This window comes from Osmerus mordax, chromosome 15, assembly GCF_038355195.1.
Source record: "Osmerus mordax isolate fOsmMor3 chromosome 15, fOsmMor3.pri, whole genome shotgun sequence".
Lineage (NCBI taxonomy): Eukaryota > Metazoa > Chordata > Actinopteri > Osmeriformes > Osmeridae > Osmerus > Osmerus mordax.
Window position 1 is genome coordinate 11,169,113 of NC_090064.1, and position 12,265 is coordinate 11,181,377.

The window sequence follows — 12,265 nt, forward strand, 5'->3', positions numbered from 1 at the left end:
ACACAGCCGGTGTGGTGACGCACTCTTCTTCAGCTACAGTTTCAAAGAGACACACGGCACAACAGAGAGGGAAAAAAGCAAAGACAAAGTCGTTCTAGCGAGGCTCAGCCTGAGATGAGGAGCTTTTTAGAGATGCTGTGATAAGACTGAAGTTTACATGAGCAGTGCGAGACCGACGGGGAGGCAATTAGAGAGAGAGAGAGAGAGAGAGTGAGAGAGAGAGAGAGAGAGAGAGAGAGAGAGAGAGAGAGAGAGAGAGAGAGAGAGAGTGAGAGAGAGAGAGAGAGAGAGAGTACTCTGAATAACTGTTTGCTTGTGTGGATCATCTAAAGTCCTTTGTCTCGAAATATCACCCTCCACAGCAAACGAGGTGTTCTAAATATACAGTAGAGTACAGTATCATGGACGTACATTGTGTAAAAATGCAGGTTGGAGTGTTTTATCGGCAATGCTACAGTGGTGCCTGCCACTGCCTGTGTTATCTGGACTGTCTTAGACTCAATGCAGTTTTGTGTTGCAGATAAGGATGCAGAGCAACAGTTGAGAGTGGTTCGACCGTAGTGGTTCAACAGCACAAAGAGCCTCTCCAGGCCCCAACCCCACCTTCAGGCACCCGCCCCCCTCACCTCTAGACCCCCGGGGCCCTATCACTCCAGTGCCTTGTTCCAGCATCTGTCTCCAGCTCCAGTGGCCAAGGGGCCTACACCTGCCCTCTGTGCTATCCCATTTGGAGCTCTCCTCAGGGGCCAACATCAGTCCCCTTGCTACCCAATCTGGAGCTCTCCTCAGGGGCCAAATTGAGCCCCCTTTCTACCCTATCTGGAGCTCTCCTCCGCACAGGCACGGCATCAGCAATCAATATCTCAAACCCTTCATTTCTCAGTCCAGCCCCGGACTGACTCCCTCCCTCTTACCCTACCCACCCTCCCACCCGCCCTTGGACCCCACTCCCACCCTCAACAGGAGGGCTCGACAGACAGTGTCTCTGCCTTAAAATCTACAAACACTCCTCGCGAGACATCTCACTGTCCAACTCTCAACATAGGAATATGTGACTTTCCATCTGTTGTACAGAAAAAGCCCTGTCCGTCATTTTTTCTATCTGTTTGCAAGAGTGTTGTAAGTGTTTGAAATAATGTATGTAAATGAAGATGTGAAAATCATGTGAAATCTAGTGTGATACATGTCTCAAAAGAGGTTGACCCATGTTTTATACTGTTCCCTTTCTCGTCAATTCTATGTCATGATAAACGACAGTTTCCCAACACAGCAGAGCCTGTTTAACATGACCCTTACATTGGAGCCAACTTATTGTCAGAAATTCAAAAACAATTCATGACTTTGATATTTTGTTTAGAGTCTTCTCTACATCTCTCCTTAAAGAAAATTGGAATTGGCACGGGTTCAGCTCCCTGAACCCGTGAATAAGGAAATAAAGATAAGCATCTCGAGAGCTCTTATTATTGCCTCACCCAAACAGTGACATCTGATGGTTGCTTTGCAAATCTAGGTTTTGAATGTGTAATTTGCGACAAAACAACTGTAACTTTCATATCAATCATGTTATCACCTGAATCAAGTAATTCATACGTTTTTCTCTTCTAAACTCCCTTTGCCTTTTTAAAGCTTTGTGGCCTTTGTGGCCTTTTTTGCCATTTTCCTTCTGATTTGTTTCTTTACTATGACGCTCCAGGTTTTATGTTTTACAAATCTTGTAAAGCTGTACACATATTGGAATATATTGGGCTTTATATCAAATGTCATGAAACCATGATTTTATTACAAGCAATTTATTTTTGTACTTACCAAGAGTTTTTATGCACTGAAGTAAGTGGGAAGATAACTTGGACAAGAACAACACGTCTTTTATCTCCTTAAAGGGTTCTCTCTCGTCTGAATCCATGTCATGTCCATTTTTTTTAAGTGCTTTGAATGTCTGCCTGCATTAATTGACTGAAATGAATGACTCAGATGGGGAATTGTCAAAGACAAACAGGCGATACAAACGCTTTGACTTCAGCTCATAGCATCACTCCAAAGAGCTCCACAAAGTTACATCATCTCACACAATCCTTTGAAAGTCATTGAACAGGAAAACAGAAATAGTACATAGATTCTGCTGTCATTCATCAGCCCCAGGATCACAGCAGCAGTCCTCTGGTATGGACTTAAAAGTGATCTGTTCCCCTTTAGTAAGACTTGTGTTGCTTTTGAGATGTTTCTTGACTCTCCTCCTCATTCCAGGCTTCTCTCAATCTGCAGATCGTTGCTGTTCGTCATTCTCGTACCCGGAGGTGTTTGCGTATGATAGCATGTTCCTGGTTTAAATAGATGTACAAGTTCTCATGAGAAGCACAGCCAAGGTGTTCAATATCGACGTCTTGTATTTTTATATAAAAAAAACTATATATATATATAAAAAACTAAACTCAAATATTTTATTTCACCTCAGAGTTTGTTCATATGTATATATATGCACACACATATATATATATATATATATATATATATATATATATATATATATATATATACATATACTGTATGAGGAAAAGATGGATATGACATACAAAGCATAGTCAAATGTGAGACTGTACTGTTGCTAAATGTATGAGCGTGGTGAGTTTCGCTATGCACAGCTCAATTGGTGGTCCACTCACTCATATGTGCAATCGTTTGTCGCACTTGCAATCCACGTGTTGGGGAAAATATTAACAAGCAAAAAAGAAAGATTATCTGTGCCAAATTACCTTGATTGAGAAATGTGTAATATAAAATAAATAAAATTTGCTAAACCTGCAAAGCTCGATTTGTTATTATTTACCAAGTCCTCTGTAGAAACATTACTGAGAATTGACAGAAGAACAATTAGGGTTTATAGACTTGTTTAGGTTACCCAGAATAGTGTCTGACCGAAACAAGAAAAATGGCAAAAGGTGAAAATATGGTCACAATATCCTCATTTATTAATCAATATAGTTTTCATTTCTCATATGTACATACTTCATCTTGTTTAGTTTTTTTGTCGGGCCAAAGAGTTCAGTGGTCCGGTCAACACAGGCTTCAGTGGGACTCTTGTCACGAGATAAGGCAAGACACAGAGAAGTACAGCAACAATCCTTGATTAAATAAAAAAAACACTTTCACAGATACGAGCGAGGGAGAGAACTGGGCACACTGTCATGGTAACCAGTCAGAGTCTTCCCCATGGAGCACCTTCACAAGGTCCTCCTTGCTCCTGATGGCATCCAGGAGCATCTCCAGGGTGTTAACCACAGGACGCAACCCTTCGCTAGAACCGACCCTGCTGTTCCGCTTCCCAAAGCGCCCGATGGGCCGCACGCCACGCCCCACGTACCAGAAGGGGTCTATCTCTGGACCTGGGGGACCACGGGACACACAGCAGGTGTGACTGAACACATACCGGAGGATAGAGGATAAACTAAGACAAATATCTAACAGTAAGCATCATATTTTGTTTCTAAATGCCAAATATACTTTACATCAATACATGCAGATGCATTCAATACATTACTAACAGTGCATTTACTTGTCGGCTATAATTAAGTGTTGTCGATTTGTGTTGGCAATTGATGGTCAACTATGACATTAATGTTATTATTATTACAATGTGTTGATGCCATGCAAACTTTAAAGTGGATCACAATGTGGATCACACACACACACTCCGTTTACATTTAAAGGGACTCTTGTAGAACCAAGATGTAATGATAAACATCCAAATTCTAATTCAAAGTCCTTTATCATTTTGTAGATTAAAATGTTACCAACCCCATTTCCTGTCTTTTTAAATGAAAAGTAAATGATCAATTACTAAAGTAATTTCTCCCTTTATTGCCTTCCTAGAGCGCTGCGTTTGAATAATAAATAATAAATAATAATGTTACCCCATAATAATGTTACCCCCAGTATCTTGCTCTTATAACAATAAAGACAGATATTCCCTTATACAAGATCAGACTAAACAGATAACTAAAACAAAATCCACATTCAAATGAAATCAATTAATTATTAATAAATGCATGTTTGATACAATACTATATTTTTACAGAACGTGCCCCGCGTCGTCTTTAATGGGTAAGTTATTCGTAAAGTCTTACTTCTGTTGTCGACATTGTGGACGATATGGAAATCATGCTCCACTGTAGTACTATGAGCGCAGGTGACACTCATGGAGAGAAGCAAAAGGACGGTAAGCGCTGCCGTCAACCAGCGAGAGGCCAGAACGCACTCTCCCACCGGGCAAGCCACTCTTTCAGGCAACATGTTTGGACAGCAAGGCACTGCGCATGGGCTGTTGAAATGTAAAAGAAAAGGATCAGGAATTAGTCAAACAGGTTTTTCCAAACATTACCAACTAATCTTCTAAATAAAAACGTAAATTGTTTATTCCTAAAAGCAGTTCCATATTATCAGGGTCATGTTTTGTCATTTTACAATAATTGTTTTTACACCAGTAGTGTTACTGTGTCTGGAAGACATAAGACAGCGAAGACCAGCATAAATTCAAAGCAGAATAAACTCACCGTAAACTTTGGTTGCGCGTAGAGGTTAGTGTTGACTTCTTCGTGTTCAGTTCTTCATTGTAAAGCGTATTTGTGTGCGAGCTTTTATAATCTGGGCGTCAGAAGGCGATGAATCAAGAACGTCCGTCACCAAAAGGGATGATACTTTGGCCCCCACCACTCTCCACTACAACCCCACCCCACCTCATCCCCAACACCCCGTCTTCCCCTACAAGAATGAAGAGATAATTTATTGGGAATTTCGGTGTTGAGCTTTCATGGTAACCGGCACGCCGTAGTACACTCCATCAAGAAGTAAATGACATGCGGACATTAACTTAGTTGCAGCCGCCTGATTTGGGGATCCCTACCTCAAGTGCACGACAGTGGCACAGAAGTGCGGAGGCGCGTGTGAGTTTATCATGTTGATTGAAATCGACAAGCCCTTCTATCACGCTCCAAACCATGGACTTGTGGCTAACTACACATTCAGATTATAGATTCCAATCTTGACGTTTTGGATCCTTGTTTGCTAGTTGTATTAAAACAAACGGAACTGGTCCGCAGTGCATTTCATTAAGTGGCTGCAATCAAGGGTTTAAATGCTACGTGCGCCAATATCCAATAAGATCATGCAATGTTATTGAGACGGTTTTCTGTTCCATACCTTTCGACAGGAGTACACATGGGTGTCACAAATGACTCATCTCAGGTGGCCAGACGAGGGGAAATGGGAGTTTATGTGGTGTGGGACGGTGGGGGGAATTGACAAAGGTCAAAATGAGTGTCACAAAATGCCAGTATAGGATATTTTGAGCAGTGTTTGCGTGATGCGATGTAAGTTCACGACAAAAAAAAATACTTTGGAAAGGCAGCCTTTGTGTCTCATTGCACACACATATCTAGGCCTTCCGTCTATTATTTTATTTTTAGTGTACCCAGTAATTGGTTGTAGGTGCTTGTGTTATAAATCTGTCTAATTGTAAAGCCCCAAAAGGGTCTGTCGTCCAAAAATACAACAACAATATTATCCAGACATATATATTCAGAAATTTACTAATCGAAGATAAATGTCTTAAATTGGTACATTATCCGTATTTTGGGGATCTTCATATACGTCATTGGCCTATTTGGTAGTAACAGGGAAGCCTGTCCTTTTGGTTCTCCTCTACGGAGTAGGACCATTATTTTCTGGTTAGGCGATCAGATGGTGTGTATAAAGCTCCGTGAACGAGAGGGGATTGTTTGGGTAATAAGCAAATGACTACCTCAGGATGCCTTTAATCATCGTCGCTCTCTGCGCATAAAATGGCCCTTAACGGTTGAAGATGCACATTGATTGATGGTGAGGGGCTCTAATTTGCAAAAGAACAAATATGAGATTCTTCGACCAGATGTTCATCATTAGATGTTGCCTTAAGCATGGAAGGTTGAACAGCCTTGAAATCGAGAACAAATCCATCCCCTTTTCACCGATTATGCTGTTCAAATACAAGCACCGTTTCTCAAGTTGTCCCTAAACAGTAGAAGTATGACAGGTTGCCACTGAAGAGACACAATGTGTTTCATCATAAGCAGTCATCTGACCTGCTGCTGCTGTGTGGAATGAGAGGATCCGATGGTGATCAGGGTCTTATTTTCTCACACCTTGAGATGGATCAATTGATCAACTTAGGTCTTGTCTCAACATCCTGGAAAATTATTCAGTCTCTGACTCAAAGATTCTCACCACAGGCACCTACCAACCAGCCAGTCTCACACATGGGCTCTTTCTGCCATCTCTTTCTGAAACAAACATTATAGCGCATAGCTCAGTGGTAGAACATTTAACTGCAGATAAAGAAGTTGTAGTTTCAAATTTTTCCCAGTATGTCTCTTTGGATTGAAACATTTTCAGAATAAATTACTATTATGCCAGAAACCAATAATACAAGGTTCAGCTCAAAGCTTCAGCTCAAAGCCAATTTAAATGTTTGTTCTTAGTTGACTTTTCAGGCAATGTGCACTCCAATACCTATCCTATTGAATTTAACAGGGTTGAGGAAAGTAAGTGCTAACAGGGAATGCTACGGGGTTTGCAGGATGATTTAAATGTCTTGGTCAAGTAAGACTCTGAGGCTGAATCATTCCTCTTGGTACCCTGGTGTTTTTTTTAACGAGTCCTCATAAATCGTATCTTACAGAGTGGGCTGAGGTCCAAACATTGATCTTCCTTGGTTAACCCAGTCCACAGGAAGCGTCCTTGCACTGTTCAATGAGCTATTTGGTGCTCATTTGTGGTTTGTGGGTGTGTTTGTTTTATGGAGGGATGGGGGTGTGGGGGGGGGAGAACAAAGGTTGTAGGTCGCCTTTTAAAATCAATAATATTCATCGTAGCAAATCCATTCAGTCTTCTCATCAACTAAAAGTAAAAATCATTGTATTACGTATTGATGTCTTGTGGACAATTGGAGTACCTGACATCGTTGAAACATAGCTTTGTATGCATCTATTGGAAAACTGAAAAAATCTGTGGAAAACATGTGTGCCTCAAAATGAAGTGATCAAACAGCAGCAGTTTCCTTCAACATGGAACTTAATCTCTCACTAAGCAGCAATGCAGAAGGTACACACCCCATGCTGTCAGAGAGGTTCATCTGCATCTCTATAGGGAGCCTTGGTAGGGGATAGCCTCCAGTGTTAGAACAATACTATCACATTATAATTGAGTCTACTTCAGGGCCCAGTGGCCTAATGGATAAGGCATCAGCCTCCGAAGCTGGGGATTGTGGGTTCAAGTCCCACCTGGGTCGATGACTATTGGAATTTTACACTAACTGCTAATCTAGGTTATGTGTAGTTCAAGGTATGAAGTCTTTACTAACAGTTGTATGTAAAACTATACCTCCAAAAATCCTTCAGATCATACAAAAGTCTGTTTGTGGAATATGGTTCAACTTGAATATCATCTTGAGGTCCATGTCAAAGCTCGATTATTAACTATACAGAATTAATGTGAAGATACTATCTAGATGGTCTGAAAATACAACTCAGCATTACACACACAATTAATTTAGTTGTCTAATCTTTATCATTAAGAGATACACATTCATGGTATGTTGACAGCAGTAAACAATAACTCACACATGTGGGTCTGATTTTATGAATAGTCTCAAGGCAAAAAATATCATTCTCCAATACTGATGTATCAAGACACTGCCCCATGCTGTCTGCTGTGTGTCAGTCAGGACAGGGGAACATAGGCAGACACATCGTCCAGGGTGCTGCAGTCATTGTCCAGGTACTCCAGGATCACGTTGCCCCCATTGTGGAGGGGCAACTCAGGTTGCGCCAGCAGTGACAACAGGGTGTCGTCCATCCTCAGGGCCTCCCCAGTCTGGGGATGGCACAGACGAAGCTTCTGCACACAGCAAAAACACAGAGAAAGACACCATGTTTGTTTTCAGTGGGGGCGTTTCAATGAAAGAGTTGTATAGTGTGTTTGAGGAAAATAATTTGGAGTGCAGATTTCAGCTGTCTACAAGGGTCTCTCTATCTGCTCACGCTTCTTATCCAAGGGTTACCTTAGCAGTTAGTATGTTGTTGCTGTTCTTGAGACTAGCCAGTGAAGCTGCATAGTCCACTACTTTCCCCACACTCCACTTGGAACAGAAGAACATGGGCAGGCTGGGGTCCTTGCCTTCTTGGGGAAGGTAGACTTGGAAATAGGTCCTTTCTACCTGAAGGTGCAAATCAACACTTTCAGAAAACATACTGTTTCAGCTAGAAAATACAGATATCCATGCTAAGGGTCCCATTACAGCAGATGTTGCTGCTACAGTTTTGCTGTGTTTTTGAGGTAATAGGTGGGTTATACTGTTTAGTATCTTACCTGAGGCAACCCCTTGTCTCCTACAGCGTGGAGCTTTAACTTCATCAGTGCCACTTTTGCTGCAGTTGCACTATTCTTGGCTCCTTTGCGACCTTTACTTGCTGGCATGTCTTTCTTCGACTCTGAAAGGCAAGAAAGAGGCACAGAGTTTATTGAATACTGCCCTCAAGTGGAGATGATGTTGAACTGCTACAATATTTTTATATAAATTAAAGAAACATTTCTGCGTTACGGTCCTAAGCACCTTAAAAAATAACTACAAAATACTTTTACGGGTGACACTTTTATACATTCAAGACGGGACTAACCAACTATTCTTTTCACCAGTTCTTGCGTGGCTGCCATCCGGGGCTTTGGCATCTCCAGTTTCTCACACTTGTGGTCATCTTGATGACGATGGCTGGACAGTAAAGACAGCAGTTGAGACAGATGTTCAGGTGTTAAACATCACATGATATTAATATGTGAGGAACATTCCTATTCAGTCCAATTGATTACAAAACACTGTGAAATTGCATAAGATTACCATCACTTACCCCAAACAGAAATGTTTTTCGCAGTGTGGACATACAACTGGTAGCAACTCTCTTCCTTTGCAGTCCTGGAATGTGCAGGGATAGCTAGTGATGCCTCCTCCGGAGGTCTGAACCTCTTTCTTCACGGGCAACTGGTAAAAGTACAACCCAGGAATTTTAAAAAGGAAAATTAAAATTTCCACAAAATAAATTAAAGCTTTTATGTTGGCTTTTCAACCACCTTCTAAAATTACCTCTGGGCATGAATGTGACTCTCGACTTCTGTGTTCAACGCTGAAATAAAAGTAGATACATATGCATTCAGATACGTCTGTTAACACTTGTTAAGTTTAAAACGCCCACAGAGGCTCACCGTCATTAAGACCTGCATTATACATTGTGTGATAAAGCAATAAGTGAGTGCTCGACAAGTATTCTATGTCTTACCAGAAAACTCCCCTGCAGCCATCGCACACAAACGGCAAAAAGTCTGCAGAGGAAGCGTATATATATATTATTATATTTAATTGCAAGTTAGGAAAAAGATGTTAAGAAAGCATGTAGGCTATATGATGAGTAATGGTCGTGGGCGATAACGTCTTTATAATTCGTCGGTAAAACACCATATTAAATATACATGGGATGAAGTTTCAACTAGTCACGATGCTGGAAACAGTTGAATATTACCAGTTTCAATGCAAATATATTTAAGCTGTTTCCATTTGGCTACACCACAGCACTATGCAACCATCTAGAGCTAATAGCTACGGCTAATGTTGTTTGCACGCTCGAACCTAGAAATGCAGTGCTATAGTCGTGACCATGGCCAGAAAGACAGGATACAGAGATATTTATGTCAATTATATCGGTAAGATTGAAGAAAACACCTTTCTGATAGCAGGTTTTGAGCCGACAATGATCACCAATGTCCAGTTCAGCCATTACTGTCCAAAATGTCAACATGAACTTTCACCCCGTCAAAACAAAACCACGTGATACCCACGGTATTTTCTTTTTGTAGCTGTCTTAATTGGAAATGTAGCCTACGTTGATACACTGACTTTATTGTATCAAGTAGCCTAGGCTGTATCCTCAAGTAGACGTGAACGTTGTTTACAACGTTGTTTGTGTGAACATAGCATAGGCTACTTTCAAATGATCTATAATTTCGGACTGTAGCAACATAATTAGAAGTTATTTACTTGGACATTCAAAAAATTATACTCAGTATTTTCAGAAATCTGTTTCAATGACAGCCTATTTTTAAATGTTTCTAATTTGCTGAATAGCCTACCTATTACAGCTCAGCGCAAAGTCAGGCGGTGTCAAATATCATGAAACGTCATACAGGTGTGTGGTTGTTTGAATTGAGGTTGGAAAGCTGTCAGGCAGGAATTGGTGCCTCTGCCGCCACTTTCTCTCCAGCAGTTTAAAGAAAGATTGTTTAACAGAATTTTGACCGCAGATTAACAAATATAAGACAGTGCAAAAATGAGTAAAATTTCTAAAATGTTTAAGGGCAGCTCTTCAGGTTCTTCAAGCTCGTCAAAATCGAGGCACAGGGGACAGCGCACCGGACCTTCCTCTCAGGAAGCCATTCACAGACTTAGGGAAACAGAGGAAATGCTAACCAAAAAGCAAGAGTATCTGGAGAAGAAAATAGAACAAGAAATTGCGATAGCGAAGAAGAACGGCATGAAGAACAAACGGGGTTTGTTTTTATTTCATTTTCATGTTAAAAATTCCCAACCGACTTTTCCAGGACGACGGAATGCCCCTCTAACGAAAATAAACCTAAACTCCTTCTTAAAAGGCAACAAAGAAACTGCATTCTATTAAGAGCAACGCCTTATCGACTTGAGAACAGTTAGTTTATAATAATTACTTTGGTGTAGTTACATCAGTCTGGTCTGCATGCAGTGCTACAGGGTAATTTATAACAGCCTTTTCTTATTCAGCAATAGGCCAAAAGACTCGCAGAGCAAAATGGTTGATTGCCGGAAATGGGCAACATTGTTCAATTCAAAATGTTTTCTTCTTCTAAAGACACCCTGAAATACTGTCAACTGTCTCTCTATGTACCCATCATCCCCTAGCCGCCCTACAGGCTCTGAAGAGGAAGAAACGCTATGAGCAGCAGCTCACCCAAATTGATGGAACCCTGTCCACTATCGAGTTCCAGAGGGAGGCGCTAGAGAATGCCAACACTAACACAGAGGTGCTGAAGAACATGGGCTTTGCAGCCAAGGCCATCAAGAGTGTCCACCAGAACATGTGAGTAACCTGAATATATGAGGACAGGTGCCATAGTCAGTCTACTTAAATCCACGAGGATAGGTTTATTGCAGACTAATGGAGTACAAACATGATAGTATACATATCTTTCGTCTTTCTCCATCTCTCCCAGGGACCTGGAGAAGATAGATTCTCTGATGCAGGATATAACAGAGCAACAGGAAGTGGCTCAGGAAATATGTGATGCTATCTCGCGACCTTTCGGTGAGGTGTTTGATGAGGTAAGAGGCCTACCTGTTAACTTATCGTCTTCTACACATAGACACTATGCCTTCATTTAGTATGAGTATCGCTTTCTGTAAGAGTGTGGACCCAGCAATGTCTTTAAGTCTGTCAGAGGAGTCTCACCATGGCCTTTGTTTCACCTCTCCAGGATGAGCTCCTGGCAGAACTGGCAGAGTTGGAGCAAGAGGAGCTGGAGGAGAGCATGAAGAACATGGGCAGACTGCCTCGTGTGCCCTCCTCCAAACTGCCCTCTGTCCAGCCCAGTCAGCGCACCAGTAAGTATGAGCTGCAGGGCATTACCTGTACTGCCTGTACTGGGACCATAGCCCACAGCATCAGACGCTCAGCAGTTATGTTGTCTCTTGTTTTACAGAATCCAAGAAGAGGGTGGACGATGACAACGACATGCAGATGTTAGCAGCCTGGGCAACTCACTAATATGCGCACATGCACAAACACACACACGCGCACACACACAAACGTGCGCACACACAGTCTAGATATGAAGGTTAATCTGAAGGTTTGTTTGTTCTCGTGAGAATTTTATAAGTGTATACAGTTTCTTTGTTTTCCTTTGTAGCCTATAATGGATAGGCTAGCAAAATGTTTGGTATATCAGGTATACAATAGGTAGGCCTAAGTGAGTTTCTGTGGTCTTTTACACCAGTGTGGTTTCTTTTGTGTGCTTTTTTATGCTTTACTGTCAGAAACAAATTAGTTACATAATTTTAATGACACAGGTTTTTGTAATACAATAATGTTATTAGTCAGACACATTTTTGTAAATACATATTAATATCACTTTAAGAAATAAACTATATACAGCATCTGAA

At 41.2% G+C, this 12,265-nt stretch overlaps 4 protein-coding genes and 1 non-coding gene across 5 annotated transcripts in view; 3 read left to right on the plus strand and 2 right to left on the minus strand.

Annotated features, from left to right (window-relative positions):
- The window catches only part of myripb (myosin VIIA and Rab interacting protein b), a 62,321-nt gene extending 61,760 nt beyond the window's left edge, over positions 1-561 (plus strand). The window contains 1 exon segment of the mRNA XM_067252075.1: positions 521-561. Within this exon segment, the coding sequence (XP_067108176.1) occupies positions 521-561 (41 nt within the window).
- A 2,384-nt stretch (positions 562-2,945) lies between these two features.
- On the minus strand, positions 2,946-4,309 carry prlh2 (prolactin releasing hormone 2). Its single transcript, XM_067252136.1, has 2 exons — positions 4,122-4,309; positions 2,946-3,380 (listed from the first exon to the last, which is right to left on the minus strand). The coding sequence occupies exons 1-2, from the start codon at positions 4,285-4,287 to the stop codon at positions 3,181-3,183; spliced, it is 366 nt and encodes a 121-aa protein (XP_067108237.1). The 5' UTR covers positions 4,288-4,309; the 3' UTR covers positions 2,946-3,180.
- Positions 4,310-7,245: 2,936 nt separating this feature from the next.
- trnar-ccg (transfer RNA arginine (anticodon CCG)) lies at positions 7,246-7,318 on the plus strand. The gene has a single exon. It is a non-coding gene; the product is annotated as a tRNA-Arg (tRNA).
- A 259-nt stretch (positions 7,319-7,577) lies between these two features.
- zfand1 (zinc finger, AN1-type domain 1) lies at positions 7,578-9,854 on the minus strand. Its single transcript, XM_067251995.1, has 8 exons — positions 9,800-9,854; positions 9,360-9,402; positions 9,167-9,206; positions 8,934-9,064; positions 8,706-8,797; positions 8,398-8,519; positions 8,090-8,245; positions 7,578-7,926 (listed from the first exon to the last, which is right to left on the minus strand). Exons 1-8 carry the CDS (start codon positions 9,852-9,854, stop codon positions 7,750-7,752), a joined length of 816 nt encoding a protein of 271 aa, XP_067108096.1. The 3' UTR covers positions 7,578-7,749.
- Positions 9,855-10,288: 434 nt separating this feature from the next.
- On the plus strand, positions 10,289-12,258 carry chmp4c (charged multivesicular body protein 4C). Its single transcript, XM_067251902.1, has 5 exons — positions 10,289-10,623; positions 11,009-11,186; positions 11,320-11,428; positions 11,581-11,707; positions 11,806-12,258. Exons 1-5 carry the CDS (start codon positions 10,404-10,406, stop codon positions 11,868-11,870), a joined length of 699 nt encoding a protein of 232 aa, XP_067108003.1. The 5' UTR covers positions 10,289-10,403; the 3' UTR covers positions 11,871-12,258.
- Positions 12,259-12,265: the final 7 nt, after the last annotated feature.